We start from the raw sequence: 19171 nt of genomic DNA, 5'->3' as shown, positions 1-19171 counted from the left end.
AGTATGAGACTTTTTTTCATAATCTTTCAAACTTATAGGCAGGAACATTTGTAAGTTTTCAGTGACTTGTTGGCTGTGGTTAATCCTACACCAAAATTTTACCAGGCTAATCGCCTGTTAGCAGTGTTACTTACATGAATACAACACAAAATCAACTTATACCCATATACCGTATAGGAATTAGACTAGCATGGGTGTAAATCGTAACGATACAATATAGGAACTAGACTAGCGTGGGTGTAAATTGTAACGATACCGTTTAGGAAATGGACTAGCATGGGTGTAAATCGTAACGATACCATACAGGAACTAGACTAGCGTGGGTGTAAATCTTAATGATACCATATAGGAACTAGACTAGGGTGGGTGTAAATCGTAACGATACAATATAGGAACTAGAACATGGGTGTAAATTGTAATGATACCTTATAGGAACTAGAGCATGGGTGTAAATCGTAACGATACCATATAGGAACTAGAGCATGGGTGTAAATCGTAACGATACCAAATAGGAACTAGACTAGCATGGGTGTAAATCGTAATGATACCGTATAGGAACTAGAGCATGGGTGTAAATTGTAACGATACCATATAGGAACTAGACTAGCATGGGTGTAAATCGTAATGATACTGTATAGGAACTAGAACATGGGTGTAAATCGTAACAATACCATATAGGAACTAGACTAGCATGGGTGTAAATCATAACGTTACCATATAGGAACTAAAGCATGGGTGTAAATCGTAACGATACTATATAGGAACTAGAGCATGGGTGTAAATCGTAATGATACCGTATTGGAACTAGACTAGCATGGGTGTAAATCATAATGATACTGTATAGGAACTAGACTAGCATGGGTGTAAATCATAACGATACTGTATAGAAACTTGACTAACAACATAAAATTAACTACATATACTCACTTTATTATTTACATACAAGCATGGTGTATACAATATATAACAACATAAAATATACCTCAGATATACCTGAGTATATGCTACTATTATATTGAATCTAATTTTAAGATGCTGTCAGTTTAGATACACCATAAAACCAACCACACAGTTACCCGGCCACCATTACCAACAGTATTATTAATTCAAGGTTTGTTTATGTAACGTTAGTCATCAGTATCATGGACTGACATTGGTCTCTGTTTTTGTTGTGAGTTTGTGTGGGTCCAATATGTAATTAATCCGGAATTGTTTGTGTTTTAGCAATATTTAGGATGGGTATGCATTACAGCTCATCTTTCAGTACACATGGAACAGTTTTACTGAGGACACATCAGTTGATTTAATTGCCTTTGTTCTGTATTTTGCTTTTTTTAACAGGAAAACACCAAAGATCAGGATGACACATTGACTCCACATCTCTCTAAAAAGGAAGGAAGATTCCGTGAGTTTGCATCGTGTCAGTATGGAGACCAAGTCTTTATGACTCCTCAGGATTTCCTTGAATCCGTTACGCAGGAAGAACCAAGGGGTAAGTAGACACGCAAAGGGGATGTAACTCCTGCTGAGGCAGCTCTCTAAGGAATACAGTGCTGTTTTTAATTTTCATACCAGGAGATTGGAAGAGGAAACATTAATAACCTCATTTGATAAGTAGGTATGGAGTGATTTGTCTTTGAACAGTGTTTAATTTATCAGCGTTACCTTCAGCTTGGCTGTGGAAGGAATGTTCATCAAAAAATACAAATGAAAACAGCCTTGTGGTACAAATTAAAATGCCCTTGTGTGTTGAAATACAGACTCCTTGACACAAGCAGTTATTTTAAGTGTAGTACTCTTCCTGTGTATCCTATACTGCAAGTTCCTTATTTGACAGTGATAGATAAACTAGGGAATTCTAGTATAACTTTGTCTGTTCCCTATTAAACTTGGCAACTTGATTGATTGCATCAAGATTTACCCAATATGATGCCTGTCTTCAAGATCATTGTTTTGCTGACAATGCCAAAGTAATGATAACAATAGCATTTATTTCTAGAATGGGCTCATATACAGTATTAAATTATTCTGCAATTGTGTTTTTATTCAACCGAGGGAAATAAAGCATGACATTTATATGGTTTTGTTATCCTAACTATAATATCAGTAATTCAATGTACAGACCATGATGTCGCAAGTACTACTCTGCTATAAAATACAGGAAAGTACAGGCATTAAAATATACAATATCAATGAACTTGAAATTTCTATTGTTTATTCATAAAGAAGAAGTCAAATATGTGTCCTCAGTGTAGCACAGGAGAAATCTCTTCATATTGCAGAAAGTCAAGGCCTGCATGTGTAATGAAGTATGAAGTGTATGTAATGCAAGGCCACTACTAGACTAATTACAAATTTAATCAAAAATGATGATCAACTTGCTTTGATGGCACAACTCTCCCAAAATGTCAACTTTTCCAAATCGTTATTTTTGACCAAAGACTAGACTATCTGGCTATTTATTTATTCTTTCTCCTGTCCTAGCTAGTCTAGTTCGTATACAATGCATTATGATTACTATGATCATCTCCACTCACGTATACGGAAAGTCCTTATTCTAGCACAGAAATCCGTAATCCCCCCACCCCACCTCACTCCCACCCACTCACCTACCTAACTGCGTTCATATAAACGTGCATGATGACATTATAGCGTTTCCACATGATTTTAGTTTCAAACTGGAGAGGTGGAGTTCGGTTAATGAGCAATTGTCTAAAGGAACTAGCTAATTGCATCTGCCTGTCAATTTGTGATGGATTATTAATGACATTCATCGTTTACACTTCGCCCAGTGGGATAGCACAGATTTCTCTGCTAGAAAAATGACTTTCCCTATACGTGAGTGGAGATGATCGTAGTAATCGTAATGTGCCGTATAGGAACTAGACTTGTCCTAGCAACCTTTATACATATCATTTATTGCTGGCTATAAATAGTTACTCAACATTTTGATGGCAACCTTTTAGTCCCCAAATTATATTGCATGGTATATCAATATGATACTGCAGTATCAACACCATCTTTTTATACTGTTGTGTGGCTAACTACAGGATAAATAAAATAAACCAATAACTTTTATTTGAATTGAGACTATAAATTTCAGAAGAAAACTTTTCACCCCAGAAGTTGTTTACTGTAAACAGGGGACATTCCAGCAATAATTTCGGTACTTTGATGTTGGGCCTTCTGTTAGCTTTTCACAAGAAAGATCTGTTTTCTACTGCCTGTATTTCTGTCTCCACATCTCTAGTTTAGGCAATCTAATTTTAGATCTGTGCCATATGAAAAGCAATACTATGCCCTGCAGTGTGTATGACTGACATTTGCCCTGCATTGTGTTCTGATAGTTTTAAAGACCCTTGGTCTGCATTGTTCAATGTGGTAAAAAATGCAGCAATGATGTAGCACTTTCAAATTACATTTTGAGTTTTGCCACTGTATTACAATGCAACGTTCAACCTCTTTCATTTTATTTTGAAAAATAAAGCATATTTTTCCCATCATCCAAATACAGCACTACTGAAGAAATTTTGAAAAATGAAAATGTAGCTCTTAAATTTCTGATTCTGTCTTAATACATATCCTCACTTTGATAATGCAAAGAGTTATTGATTCCCAAACTGAGCTGTATCTCAAACCACCAAACTGAGGTCTGATGCTGTATGTTTGCCTATACAATCTTTTGACAGTCCTGTATGCAAAGGTGGGGATAGACATGTTGATGCTGTATTAATGCAAACTACACTTTTATAGACCAAAATGTCATGACTAGATACAAACTAAATGTACATAGTACTGCTCAGTGTGGATTCAGTACATAATCCTTGGGATACTGTCTGCAATCCTGTATGAATGCAACTCACAGTCCTGTATGGATACAACCTACAGTCCTGTGTGGATTCAACCCATATTTCTGTATGAATGCAACCCACAGTCCTGTATGGATGCAACTTATAGTCCTGTATGGCTGCAACTCACAATCCTGTATGGATAAATTCTACAGTCCCGTATGTATGCAATTCACAGTCCTGTATGGATGTAGCCTGCAATCCTGTATGGGTACAACTCACAGTCCTGTATGGATACAACCTACAGTCATGTATGGATGCAACCTACAGTCCTGTATGGATACAACCTACAGTCCTGTATGGATACAACCTACAGTCCTGTATGGAGTCCTGTATTGCTGCAACTCACAGTCCTGTATGGATGCAACTCACAGTCCTGTATGGCTGCAACTCACAGTCCTGTATGGCTGCACCTCACAGTCCTGTATTGCTGCAACTCACAGTCCTGTATGGATGCAACTCACAGTCATGTATAGATGCAACTCACAGTCCTGTATTGCTGCAACTCACAGTCCTGTATGGCTGCAACTCACAGTCCTGTATGGCTGCAACTCACAGTCCTGTATTGCTGCAACACACAGTCCTGTATGGATGCAACTCACAGTCCTGTATGGATGCAACTCATAGTCCTGTATAGATGTAGCTTACAGTCCTGTATGGATACAGCTCACAATCCTGTATGGATGTAACCCATTATCATGTCCTGTTAGATATAACTGGGCTAGTCCTACAATCTGGATACTTTTATTTGCAGGCTACATTTCATTGTGCAGATGATCAATTTTATAGTAGTATTGCTTTGTATGTGCAAATGTATTATGTATATGTACATATAGTCTGTGTGTCAGTTGTCCAAGTTTCAGCAGATTGTGCAGATTTGATTTCATTATTGATATACGGCATTCTGGACATTGAAACTACTGAAAATGTACCTATGAAACTGCCATGTGAACTTAATATCAAATTGACGCAGAGGTTAGTCAGAGCAAAGTTGACAAAACGAACATTAACATTAGATCAACCTGTAGGCATATCATTTGCTTAGAGCTGGTATCTAGAACTCTGCAAACATGTAATAGATACCAGTAACATCAATATGAACATCACTTTTTAGTACAGATTAACAGATGTGGTTTCTACCCTTTCATTGAATAACAAGCTACAGAATACAGTTAGAGTTACCACAACTTGTAGACACAATATACAATATTCTAACAAGTCAAATCATTATTTATCTAAAAACCAGTTCATAGCTGGTGTCTAAGTTATAGTAAGAGTTGTTTATTATAGTGACATGTGGATATACAGTTACAAATTACCAATAAAAAGAACAGAAAATTAATACATCACCCAACACATGGGCTTTAATATTTGTCACTATGAAATTAAATAACTTCTCTTAAGAAATGGGCAAATGGAAAACAGACAATTATATGTAAGAAGTGAAAAGGGTAACTGTACTGTGATTAAATATACATCATTATATACAAATATTAATTTTAGAAAGTAAGTTATTGTTAGGGTGCCTTCATTTTTCAATTGGTTCATATCTGATGCTGCGCATCCATATTGTAGATACTGGTGATACATATGATATATATACAAATGAATAATTCAAGTATAAAATAGCCCACTCATTTGACCTATCGTTAGACTTAAAGCTTGTTGTCGTCTATGGTTAACTCTGAGTATGCAATGCATTTAGAATTAGCTGTTGTCAGTGTTTCATTACTTTTTTGTCTGAATATTTAATTTGTAGGCTAGAAATGATAAAAATTGGATATAAACTTCAGAATGATAGATCAGAATGAACAAATTGATTACCAACAGTTTGTTACTACATGCATGCATCGAAAGTAGGTTCAGCCACAGTCCCTCTATCATAGATAGTTCGGACTGTGGTTCAACTTGACCTAGACTTGGTATCTGGACACTGACCTCAGATTACACTTGACAACATGTGTTTGTTGTACGTGGTAACTGTCAATGTTATCATGTATTGATTTGTGTATAAGCAATGTTTATATTCTCTTAAAAATGGTGTTGCTTTACTGTTTACATAGAGACATGCCCACTAGCAGTAACACAAATTGCTAGTCTTGTTTTGGGCAGCCTGCTCCACATAAAAGTGGTATATCTATCTAAAAATGTGATATAAGGAAGACTCTTCAGGGCTCAGGACTGGAGAACCTACTGTGCAGTGTGTTTGCTTGTTTGGAGATCAGGACGGGATTACTTTTTCTGGTTACTGTTTTCATATTGTTTTTGTATAAAATGAATTAATTTGGAATATGATTCCTTTCATCAATGTGAGAATCAGAAAGTACAAGATTTGGTGCCCTTGGTACTTTGTTCAGGGGTATACTGAGTGATATGTTATATGTTGAAGTTTTCACTGAAAGATAGAGAATACCTGCCAACAAGATGCTCCATCATGAACTTTTGTTTTAAACACTTCTAATATACATATATACATGTTATTATCATCAATACAAATCAATATGTACAGTAACTGTAGCTATGACACTTACCACTATTTCCCCTCCCACTCACCACTGTCACCAAAACTACCCTGTAAAACTATAATCTAACTGTGGCTGGTATGTTTGTAATATAAATGATGAGACACATGAGCACTTTGTTGTATATCCTACTACGTGTAATACCTCAGCTCCTATTGTGGTGATGACTTGATGATATTCACCTGGATCCCCATCGCTTAATTTCACATATACATCATTCTGCATTCACACAACCAGGTCATATTGATGGGTTGTCAGGGGCAACATGGTTGTAATACCAAATATGGTTGTTTTTATGAATATTATGAAGCTTCCATGGCCATTATGAAATGTACTGCTTTGTGATTGGCTGATCATGTCTGCTGAGATGGGTTCACTGATATCCAAAATGTCTAGTTACATCATCTCACAGTGGGAAAATTTAAAATCCAAATAAGAATTTCACCTTCTTTCTGGTTGAACCCTTCATCAAGTAAAAGACCTCTAGTGAAATGCAAAGTGTTGGGGAAGGTGATAGCAAAAGTCGCCACATGACTGTATTCTATCTAGTCTAGGAATGATTGTAACATTTACAAATCACGACTTTTGACACTGTTGTCAACTATTATATAAATGACAAGTATTTCCTGGCCCACTTTGCTCAAAAGATGCAGATGTTTTCATCCTTTGATGATGTGATGTAAACTGGAGCAGAGTTGAGGCAGACTTTTTGAAATGGCTCAAAGCCAAACTTGAAAGCAATTGTAATGCATGTACAGTTACTTACAGAGTTGCAGACATACAGTCATAAATTTATCAAATTGTCACTCCTAAATGTTAAAGTTGAGGATGTTTAAAATAGAGAACTTAGAAGATTTTAACCTATTTCACTCACGATGGATGATCTTTAGCTCCAAATGTTTTGTTAATACACCTATAAATTCACTTTTATTGTTTTTCGTGGTTACTGGCATGTTCATACAAATTCTCCTCTGCCTACGCAACTTTTTCTTGTAGTCAACATAAAGTAAGTTAATTATAAACACGTACCTGTACTTGATGGTGCAGCTTAGTTGGCAAGTTCATATCAGGACATTTGTGAAAATCTGTTGGAAGACAACTTCTGTCTGTATATAAATATGGGTATAACACTTCAAAGTTAGTACCAATTTCATATAGATCTACATGTATGGTATTCAAGTTTCCTGTGGGTTTAGCAAAACTTGCAGTAACCTTTTACTTGTATTTGTTCACATTTGATGATAGCCTGGTCTTTTTTTCTTCAAACAAGCCATGCATATTCTTGTGAATAAAGTAAGTGTCCACCACTGTGCATTAGTGTTTTGACATACCTCTGATATGCATTCAAACTTTGCACCAAGGTAACATGCAAATGGGAATAAATCTCTTGATTTAACATTAAGCAAAATTGACAAAAGAGTGGTCATTTTTGTCATAAAAAACTTGGCCTACTCTTTGTACTAGTACATAAAGTATAATACTTGCAAAAGATCACACCAGTGGAGAAACATGAATTGCGTCTCGAAGTATGATAATTTCATAGTACTTTAAACTTGTACAAACTTAAAAGTGATAATTTGACAAACATACATGCATGTATATTTCTATGATGTAGGAGGGTATATCAAGTTTAACCAAATGTCAGCTGAGTTTCTCATGATAATGTACAACATTAGCATACAAACAATACATATGAATCAAATTCAAATGTCTACCCTCATTATTATCGAAAGGTTGTATTGTTAGTATATTTAACCTTGACCATCACATTCATAGTCAAATATCAAAATCAAGTCAATTTTTCATATCACAGAGAAACCGTCTAGTTTTTATTTTAAGTATGGGTGTTTTCTTTCAAAGGTCACAATAAAGATGATACGTAATGCAATATCAAAGCATTATCGCATGTACTTGTATGCAAATTAGCACACACATGTATACCTTGCTACAAATGAGCGGCATTTTGTCGTCCTGGATTTTCCAAAACCTTTTGTACCCCAGAATCCCTTCCACAAAGACTGAACACTGATGTCAACTGCAACCATCAGTGACTAGTTACTAAATTCACCTGGTCAAATTGTCCATCATCGGTGATTATCTCGTAATGTGACAGAACCCTGTGACCCACAACTCATAATTGTCATAGCCTCATACTCAGCATATTTGCAAGTCGAGTGCTTGCTTGCAGTGTTCCCTGTGGCTGTACTTTAACAACCATAAAATATGGCAGAAAGTTGCAAGCATGGGTGCAAATACCCCGGATATCCCCACTGGCAGTCACAAGTCTTAGGGTTCTGTTACTATTAGATAATAATGTTTATCCAAGACAGCAAATTTTATTTTAGCTTGGTTCCATATTGTCCTGTATGGAAACATCTTGAAATGGACCTGGTTCCAGGCTATTAGCTTTGCAAATATTTAATAGTATTTCTGCATGGGAAGAAGACATCTTTTTAAGATAGAAAGATGGTACTATGTGTCACACAGTGTGTATGTATGTATGTATGTATGTATGTGTGCTGTACTGAGTTTTGTTTCCTGAATGACACACATACACATACAAAGAACATAGAAAAGTGAGATAGACCACGTCTTCTTACAAGGTCACGTTATTGTCACTACATCTTTTGGTTGCTGTTTTGCAGAGACAGACTGATTAAAATTGTATGAATGCCCTATGTTTAGAATGGCACCTATCAACAATTAACATTTGAACTGGCCCAGAAAGTGACACTGTCTGCTGGGTGGTACGCTTGTCACATTCCAAAAAAGCCTGTCTCTTTCATTGTGCTGCTCTTTATAATGACTTGTGATGGTAAAGTTTACATCAATCTTTTTTTCAATAGTAGTCATTTAAAAAAAACTAAATGTAAGACTCTTGTCATTAACCTCCCCCAAGCAATCCTCCCCCTCCTCCCTCAAGCATCTTCAGTTTTCCAACCATGTATTCATGCTGTGGGTTGAGACACAGTGCAGTTATATGAATAATGATGAACACACTGTCTGAAAATTAGGTCATCCAAACAAATGTTACAACTGCCGGCATCAGACCGTGGATGAATGGAACCCTGTTACAAACACTGAAAGTAAACAACTGAATTGGATTAATAACACTTCGTACAGCATGTTGGAAGTACAGAGACTTATATTAGTGACAACTGACTTGTAAATTCAACCTTAGCATTTCTCTGCACTTTCCAGGTGCAATAGAAATGATAGCACTGTATCAGTAATAGGGTAGTATTACTTGGTAGAAGAGTGATTCTCTGCTAATTCAAGTAGAGACAATAAAATTCTCATGCTGATCAGATCCACTAACTATAATTATAATATATTGTTTTCATACAGGCTTCAGTGATTGCCTTAGTTTGTGTCAGTTTGTATGAAAAAGTGACCCATAGTGACTTCAATTTGCATACAGAGGGCAATATTCATTTTCTATTTTCCCTAGGGCACTATTAGTATTACAGTAGCACTGGGGTTCGCTGTGGTCATGATTTGTTTTTGACTTAGGAAAGAATACTTGCTAGAGAATGTGATGTGTTATAAAACACTTATTGCCTGGCCTACTAAATACCTGTAGTAGATATCATATTATCCCTTGTGCTGTTACATAGCAAGTATTAGCCCCAGCTTTAGCAGCACCACTAAACCATTGTTACACCAATACCAAGATGATAGGCCCTCTGCTGGCCAGATGTAGAGAGCTAGCGGCATTTCCAGCACTATCTAGACATTGATTCTTTAATAGTTAAATGACTTATAGCAATGGGGTGATAGTCTTGACTGTAAATTTTGGTTTCATCTGTAAAAGTGCAATTATGTTAATGTCCAACCCATTATTAGTCAATGGTTTAGTTTAACCTAGTCGACTGGAAAGTCATGAATGGCATATATAAAAACTTTGAAGGAAAACCATTGATAGGTTTGTGGTTTTCGTATGAATGAATGAATGAATGAATGAATGAATGAATGAATGAATGAATGAATGAATGAATGAAATTTATTTCACCAGATAACAAAAATAAGCTACACTTTCAAAGAACATGCATATGATACAAATATACAAAATGGATGCAAAAGAAATAGACAATTGTTATCTGATATGGACCATGGAAACAGTCACAGTGGAACTAGTCGTCTGTATCTATCTGTATAGTCTCTCATCACCTCTCAATTCATAAAAGCATAGACCTACTGTATTGTAGTGTCCTCAATGTTTAAATCCTGTATTGAGCTCACAATACTATACAGAGCATTTGTGGCTCTGTCTTCTGACTTATTTAGTGCACTCTTTTTTTTGAATGCATGACTTGAAATGTTGTCCTGCAGCCAAAGGGCAATGAAGGCTTTTCATTCACCAAGGTCACTTCAGACACTTGGGAAAGATCTGAAAGACAGAAAAAAAGAGGTGCATTAATGTAACTGTTCGAGTATAGTCATCAAATTGGAATTTTAAATTCTGGTATTTACAACTCTAGATTTTAAAGCTTAGGGAAGTTTCAGTCCTGGAAAGCTAACTTCCTTCTTTCGTAAAGTACTGTCGGAACTTTGACAGGGGAAAGTTAGATTACTTGGAGGGTAGATCTATTGTGATACAATAAGATTAGTAAGTTAATTAAACAGTTAATTAGCTTCTCCGAGTATGTTAACAATTACTGGGTTTAAGCTCCCAGACAGATGATAGATATCTTCAATAGAAATCACCGCACTGTTCCAATACTTCCAGACTAATTGTTAGGTACCTGATCGCACTCACTTTGAAGTTTTATACATACATAATAGCTAGAGACAACAGTTTGAGGAGATTGGAAACGCAATAGGTCATAGGACAAGGACACTCTGTGGCCACCCCATGAGAGCTGTTACTCAAGAAAAAATGGATGTTTTGATGCAGGAACTTGTAACCATTAGAAACAAAGGAACCAGTGTTGTAGAAAGATTTCTGGAGTTTATATGTCACTGCAAATGGCCATAGCATTTTGAATACTTCTGATTTTAGGTGTTTGCAAAGTTTCTAGAGATGAAGAAGTACTCAGGAGAAGGGAAACAAATTATATACTCAATCTTGGATCATTGGAAGCAAGAGGAATTAATTAATAATTCCATCCCTTCCCAGGCATCTAGGTGGTTTCAATGTTATACGGTTTTGTTTATTATATTGTATTTTTGTACATGAAGAGATATTTTCTATCCCTCCTACAGTCCATTCAAATTACAGGGGATTTGATCTCAGTGTGCAAATGCTATTAAATGATGCATTTACAAGGTGTGATGAAATCCCCTGTACTTGATGTGATTTCACATTCATTTAGAGTGTGCAAAATTAAGAGTATAGCTCCCACAACCTCAGCTTTCTTGATTAATTTGAGACTGTGAATATTTCACTTTACTCTGTTTCTCTTACTGAGTTTTGTTTCATTGGCTTTCAGCACGTATTGGAAGAAGAAAATTGACAGATAAAGAAGTTGAAAAGATACTGAAGAATGTGCCAACTAAATGGAAATCTTCAACCAAAATGTTCAGATCATTGCATGATGGTGGTAAGTACTATATGCACTTACACACACCATCCTGATTCCACATATACGTAAAGGACATACTCCAAGGTGCTTGAACACCGAGTTGTATATCCAACTAATACCATCGCTCCTTTTGTAGTGATGACATAGTGATATTCAGTATACTACTGCATCCCCATCTCTTGTTTTCACATAGAAACTCACATTGACACTCAAACCAAGTCACATTGACTGGTTGTCAGGGGCAGTGTGGTATTATGATAAGTATATGAATGTTACTTCTTATGGTACCCCCATCTGTACGTACGTGTATACAGGTGTATATAGTGTTCGATGTTGAATATTTTCTACAGGATGGATCAGAGACTGGCACTACTTTCTGTACTTACAGGCCTGGGAGAGAGTAAAGTTCGTTTCAAGTTAGTGTTCACTCGCTTTTTTGATACAACCATGCAGAAACCAATGCTACACTGAATGAGTACAATTGCTTGCTACATTTTGTCTATATGATATGAACTAAAGTACCACCACACAGACATTAAATACAGACCAATACATGTTTCTGCATGTAGTTGTAGTACATTGAAATGGTTTATTTCATTTACACAAAATGTAGCAAGAAATAGCGACCATCCTATCTTAGTGAAGATAATATGTAGTTTCTTAATAATTTGCATTGTTGTATCAGAGCCGGTGCACAGTAACATGAAATGAGCTGTATCTAGGGTCTGACACCTTCCTTACATATTGCCCTAGGAGTAGGGCAGAAAATAAACATTCCAAAATAAATACAAATTCCCTAGCAACTGTGATTACACCCATAGTAACTGTTAAAATTTGACATTTTTGATCAAAATAAACATGGATATAAGCATGACTGTAAAATAAAACTTATGTATTTTGGCTTCATGAAAACAAATAATGAACAAAATAAATGTGAACATCTTTTAGTAGAATCCATGGCAACTCAGTTTTTTGTATCTTTGATAATAACTACATGGGATAGTAGAATATTTCAATACTGTCAATTATGTCATAACGCCACTACAATTTTTTACAATTTTTATAGGAGTCTCCATAGAAAGTTAAAAATACCTGTATGTCATTAAAACTTGACAATCTGAATTGAGTTAATATATTCCCAGTGGACAAATGAGAACTGACTTTATTGTGATTTGGGAAAAGAAAGCATTGAAAATTAATCGTTTTTTTTTTATATGACAAAGTTCATGCAGTTCTTAAAACTGAAAGGGTGATTCATCGTGTATGATAGTTTATTCACCTTCATCTGTTGTCTTGAGGGAATGATTGCCTCATTTGTTGACTTCTTGAAAACATGTGTTGGTGCCACACGTGTGATTCATCTTCAGATGTACCCGTTACAGTTTAGTAGACCTTAAGACTCTCTTCCTCAAATGGTTGCACGCCGCCAACTCTCACAGGAAAACATAACATTGGTTTAGATTAATTTTCGATCAATGTAATTGACCGGAAACCATACTGTAAATATGAAGTATTTTTAGCTGATTTCTCAGAAGGAATGAGCAAATGCGAGATCCAACATACATGAGGGATCATGTTGCCTTGTCATACCAACTATGAGTCATTGTATCCAAGGGACCACAAATTAATGATAAACTAGTTTACGATCCATCATTTAGTTTCTGTCTTGATCGATTTCTTAGCCCCTTGTGACTTTTCTATTGCGACAAACATTTGAACTAAGTTATACAATGATGAGTCATGTTTTAACAGTCTCTAGTAAGTCAAAGAAAAGAGAACTTGCTTAGAAAAGAATCAATAGTCTGTTGGAAGAAAAGTATCTTGTACATGGTGTTTGCTAATAACTTAATACATGTTGGTAGTAGACTAGATAGGAGAGGGACAGGGAAGGAAATCTGGTACATGTAGGTACTAGAATAGATAGGAGAGGGACAGGGTAGGAGCTCTGGTACATGTAGGTACTAGACTAGATAGGAGAGGGACAGGGTAGGAGATCTGGTACATGTAGGTACTAGACTAGATAGGAAAGAGACAGGGTAGGAGATCTGGTACATGAAGGTACTAGACTAGATAGGAGAGGGACAGGGTAGGAGCTCTGGTACATGAAGGTACTAGGGACAGGGTAGGAGATCTGGTACATGTAGGTACTAGACTAAATAGGAGAAGGACAGGGTAGGAGATCTGGTACATGTAGGTACTAGACTAGATAGGAGAGGGACAGGATAGGAGATCTGGTACATGTAGGTACTAGACTAAATAGGAGAGGGACAGGGTAGGAGATCTGGTACATGTAGGTACTAGACTAGATAGGAGAGGGACAGGGTAGGAGATCTGGTACATGTAGGTACTAGACTAGATAGGAGAGGGACAGGGTAGGAGATCTGGTACATGTAGGTACTAGACTAGATAGGAGAGGGACAGGGTAGGAGATCTGGTCCATGTAGGTACTAGACTAGATAGGAGAGGGACAGGGTAGGAGATCTGGTACATGTAGGTACTAGACTAGATAGGAGAGGGACAGGGTAGGAGATCTGGTACATGTAGGTACTAGATTAGATAGGAGAGGGACAGGGTAGGAGATCTGGTACATGAAGGTACTAGACTAGATAGGAGAGGGACAGGGTAGGAGACCTGGTACATGTAGGTACTAGACTAGATAGGAGAGGGACAGGGTAGGAGATCTGGTACATGTATGTACTAGACTAGATAGGAGAGGGACAGGGTAGGAGACCTGGTACATGTAGGTACTAGACTAGATAGGAGAGGGACAGGGTAGGAGACCTGGTACATGTAGGTACTAGACTAGATAGGAGAATGATAGGGTAGGAGATCTGGTACATGTAGGTACTAGATTAGATAGGAGAGGGACAGGGTAGGAGATCTGGTACATGTAGGTACTAGACTAGATAGGAGAGGGACAGGGTAGGAGATCTGGTACATGAAGGTACTAGACTAGATAGGAGAGGGACAGGGTAAGAGATCTGGTACATGTAGGTACTAGACTAGATAGGAGAGGGACAGGGTAGGAGATCTGGTACATGTAGGTACTAGACTAGATAGGAGAGGGACAGGGTAGGAGATCTGGTCCATGTAGGTACTAGACTAGATAGGAGAGGGACAGGGTAGGAGATCTGGTACATGAAGGTACTAGACTAGATAGGAGAGGGACAGGGTAGGAGATCTGGTACATGAAGGTACTAGACTAGATAGGAAAGGGACAGGGTAGGAGATCTGGTACATGAAGGTACTAGACTAGATAGGAAAGGGACAGGGTAGGAGATCTGGTACATGAAGGTACTAGACTAGATAGAAAAGGGACAGGGTAGGAGATCTGGTACATGTAGGTACTAGACTAGATAGGCAAGGGACAGGTTAGGAGATCTGGTACATGAAGGTACTAGACTAGATAGGAGAGGGACAGGGTAGGAGATCTGGTATGTGAAGGTACTAGGGACAGGGTAGGAGATCTGGTACATGAAGGTACTAGGGACAGGGTAGGAGATCTGGTACATGAAGTTACTAGACTAGATAGGAGAATGATAGGGTAAGAGATCTGGTACATGAAGGTACTAGAATAGATAAGAGAGTGATAGGGTAGAAGATCTGGTACATGTAGGTACTAGGGACAGGGTAGGAGATCTGGTACATGAAGGTACTAGGGACAGGGTAGGAGATCTGGTACATGAAGGTACTAGGGACAGGATAGGAGATCTGGTACGTGAAGGTACTAGACTACATAGGAGAATGATAGGGTAGGAGATCTGGTACATGTAGGTACTAGGGACAGGGTAGGAGATCTGGTACATGAAGTTACTAGACTAGATAGGAGAATGATAGGGTAAGAGATCTGGTACATGAAGGTACTAGAATAGATAAGAGAGTGATAGGGTAGGAGATCTGGTACATGTAGGTACTATGCAGGGTAGGAGATCTGGTACATGAAGGTACTAGACTACATAGGAGAATGATAGGGTAGGAGATCTGGTACATGTAGGTACTAGGGATAGGATAGGAGATCTGGTACGTGAAGGTACTAGACTACATAGGAGAATGATAGGGTAGGAGATCTGGTACATGAAGGTACTAGGGATAGGATAGGAGATCTGGTACATGAAGGTACTAGGGATAGGATAGGAGATCTGGTACGTGAAGGTACTAGACTACATAGGAGAATGATAGGGTAGGAGATCTGGTACATGTAGGTACTAGAATAGATAGCAAAGGGATAGGGTAGACCTTAAAATAATTCTTATGTACAGAAGAAGCAATTTAGTTTCGGGGAAGAGATTCACCATATCCTCTCAAAAAAATTCTCTTTCTAACTTATGATCTGAAAAGGGAGAATGGAATAGGACCTTGTAACCAATTAATGTGTACATTCAACTGTGTAAACTTTGGAGGAGGAAACTCTAGTAAAAACCTATGGAAACTTTATTTTACTCATTATGAAAAAGAAAGACTCCACTTCGCACGTAATAGTAAATGAGTCATAGCATACAAGTTTGTTTGTATTTGCTAGAAGAGAGCATGCGTTATGCAAATTTTTTCTTCTCACTTTTGTTTATCTATCTGTGATGATTGACCTTTGGTGAGCTTGATTCACCTGATGAGTCACACAGTCATTTCTAATTCTAGTACCTCTTTGGTATTTTTCATTTCTGATTTAATGCTGTGTGCACGCAGTAGCTACCTACTTCAATCTGGCTTGCCAGGGATGAACTGAATAGCTTTGCTTGTATAAATATTTTGCCAGCAAAGCATAAACCTGAGTCATTCTTGGCAAAAACAACTTTATTTTAAGGTTCAGACATAGCTTTAAAGATTGTGCTCAAAAGGCATTAGTCAGCAAGACCTAATGCCAGAATAGTAGTTTAGTTATCACAGCTATGATTTCCTCCATGTAATTGGAGAATACTTGTAAAATGTGGCAGGGTCACATCTCCTAAGTGCAATGATAATGCTTCTGTGAGCAGCTATACCAAGTACTATTTTGAGAACTACTATCACGTTGGTAAAACCCTAGGTATGCTCTCAACTCTTTGTGGTTCATTCAGGAATTGGTCACATTGACTGTCAACTCATCCAGTGCGATAGCTTACAAGATGCCTGGTTTATTCTACAACTGTCACAGATGTCTGTAAAATTATCGTTTGTCTGACTTCACTTTCTATTCTTTCCATTTGTCTAGCATCAATGTTTTTGCCAATGTTTATAGGATCCCTACAGTATGATGAGTACACAAATGTACCCCACTCCCCCAATATACTAACCAGTACTCCACTTCCCCATTATTACTAACACAGATGGGGTAAATCTGGTCCATAATAGGTAGATTTTCATACTCAATATAAAACTTTTTTGGGGTGAACTTTGGTAATATACATAATGAACCAAAGAAGATTTTACCTTCCTACCACCTTCCTTTGAAAACGATATAAAAACTTTAATAGATAGAAGGTACAAAACTAGAATGTATCCAATTTCCCCAATGTTTTCACCGTGATGTTTCTCTGAAATCAAGCTTAATTTATATTGTTAAAAAGTAGATATCGGTCCAGAGGTTGTGGATTATCGATAATACTTTTAGAAAGTATTTGAGATTGCCATCCTCTCTCTCTGTCTCTGTATTTCTTTGTCTGTCTGCCTGTCTCTCTCTGTCTCTCTGTCTCTGTCTCTCTCTGTCGCTGTGTTTCTCTGTATGTCTGTCTGTCTCTGTCTCTCTGTCTGTGTCTGTCTGTCTCTCTCTCTTTCTCTTTCTCTTTCTCTTTCTCTCTCTCTTTCTCTTTCTCTTTCTCTTTCTCCATCTATAGTTATCAATATTCCTAGAAGTTGCCAATGAAAACACTGCAATGAAATGATAAACTAAAAAGATATTCAGCCAGTAATGTCTGACTGAACAGAGATGGTTGATGAGATTGATTTCCCTAGACTCACATTAGTGAGTTAGTTATGTCACAGTACATGGAAAAAACACAGGAATAATTCATATAATTGCATGCTTATCTTTTGGAACAGTTGATGGATGATGGACTATGTGTTGTCAGACTGACCAAATGCATTTATCCATAGATGCATATTTGCATTCAGGGCTTAAAACACCATGTTCACTGGAAGGTTAATTATATTCATGGCTGGCTTTTGCAACCCTAATGTTGTGTTTTGTGTATCTTTTTCACACTGATATGATAATAAAAAGTGTAAACATGATTATTATACAGTGAGAAATAGTACATAGGACTGGGTGAGTCTAATTTGTTCACTTTGCTGTAATATTTCAAACATACTTTTTAAACCTGAAGAACAGATATGCTCTCATTAACACCATGTATTATGCTCACAGATCCACAACCTTGCCAGCTACCCTCAGATCCTGTTCAAAAATTTTCCGTATGTCTTGTCTCAAAAAAAAAAAGTCTTTGAAAATGTACTGAGTATTCGAAGTACTGAGTATGTTATCTAAATTATCATCCTAAATATTACAATAATGAAAATAATGATATCAATGAAGAGCTATCCATCCACATTTAATGCTAATCATGTAGCCTTGACCAATATAAATTGTAGATCTACTCTACATACGAATGATCCTGATCCATTGTATTGGAATTACTTGATCAATAATTCAGTCTATGGTAATCCTGTAGGCACATGATGGGATCACAAATTATGATTCAGATCGTTTAGTTTTTGCAAAGTGCATCAACTCTCTGTTTTTGTTTATGTAACAGAATTTCTGAGAGGACTCTATTTGCATGGATAGTGTGCCAAGTTAGAGGATTAGCTTTTTGACTGGAGTTTGAGGCATAAGTGAAGGCATTGATGTTGTAATTATGTTGGTGTAGAGGATCATAGAAGACAAATGCTATGGTGTGAAGATGTTCAGCACAAGCTGCTGTTAACCCCTTCTTTATTAGCTTTGAGAGAGTACAAGGATTGTTGTTTTGATAACCTCTGTTGTAGAAGGTCTCATGTTCTGGTCAAGCAGTACAAGCTATGTTAGGTGTGTGCATGTGTACAGTATGTATGTATGTATGTACAAGTTTGTTTTGTTACTTTCAAGTGTCAGTGTCAAAGGTTGCCCACAATTCCTCTTTTCACTGTCAGATCATAGTAGGAATTGGTCAGGAATACACTTGGTATATATGCAACAAAGCATTTTGGATCACCAGGTTGAAGAATCTTGGTCCCAGAGAGGCAGAATCTGGTGAAATTTGCATAGGCTTCTTAATATACTTTTGTTATCAACTCTGAATAAAAAATGATGACTGATGTGGAG

General features: G+C 37.1%; 1 protein-coding gene across 1 annotated transcript in view; it reads left to right on the top strand.

Annotated features, from left to right (window-relative positions):
* The window catches only part of LOC144438651 (calcium uptake protein 3, mitochondrial-like), an 84774-nt gene that overhangs the window by 46134 nt on the left and 19469 nt on the right, over positions 1-19171 (top strand). The window contains exons 2-3 of the mRNA XM_078127793.1: positions 1342-1492; positions 11803-11913. Of these exons, the coding sequence (XP_077983919.1) occupies positions 1342-1492; positions 11803-11913 (262 nt within the window). The remainder of the gene's footprint in view (positions 1-1341; positions 1493-11802; positions 11914-19171) is intronic.

This window comes from Glandiceps talaboti, chromosome 8 (genome assembly GCF_964340395.1).
Source record: "Glandiceps talaboti chromosome 8, keGlaTala1.1, whole genome shotgun sequence".
In the NCBI taxonomy this organism is placed as follows: domain Eukaryota; kingdom Metazoa; phylum Hemichordata; class Enteropneusta; family Spengelidae; genus Glandiceps; species Glandiceps talaboti.
This window is presented reverse-complemented; position numbering and strand designations above follow the sequence as displayed.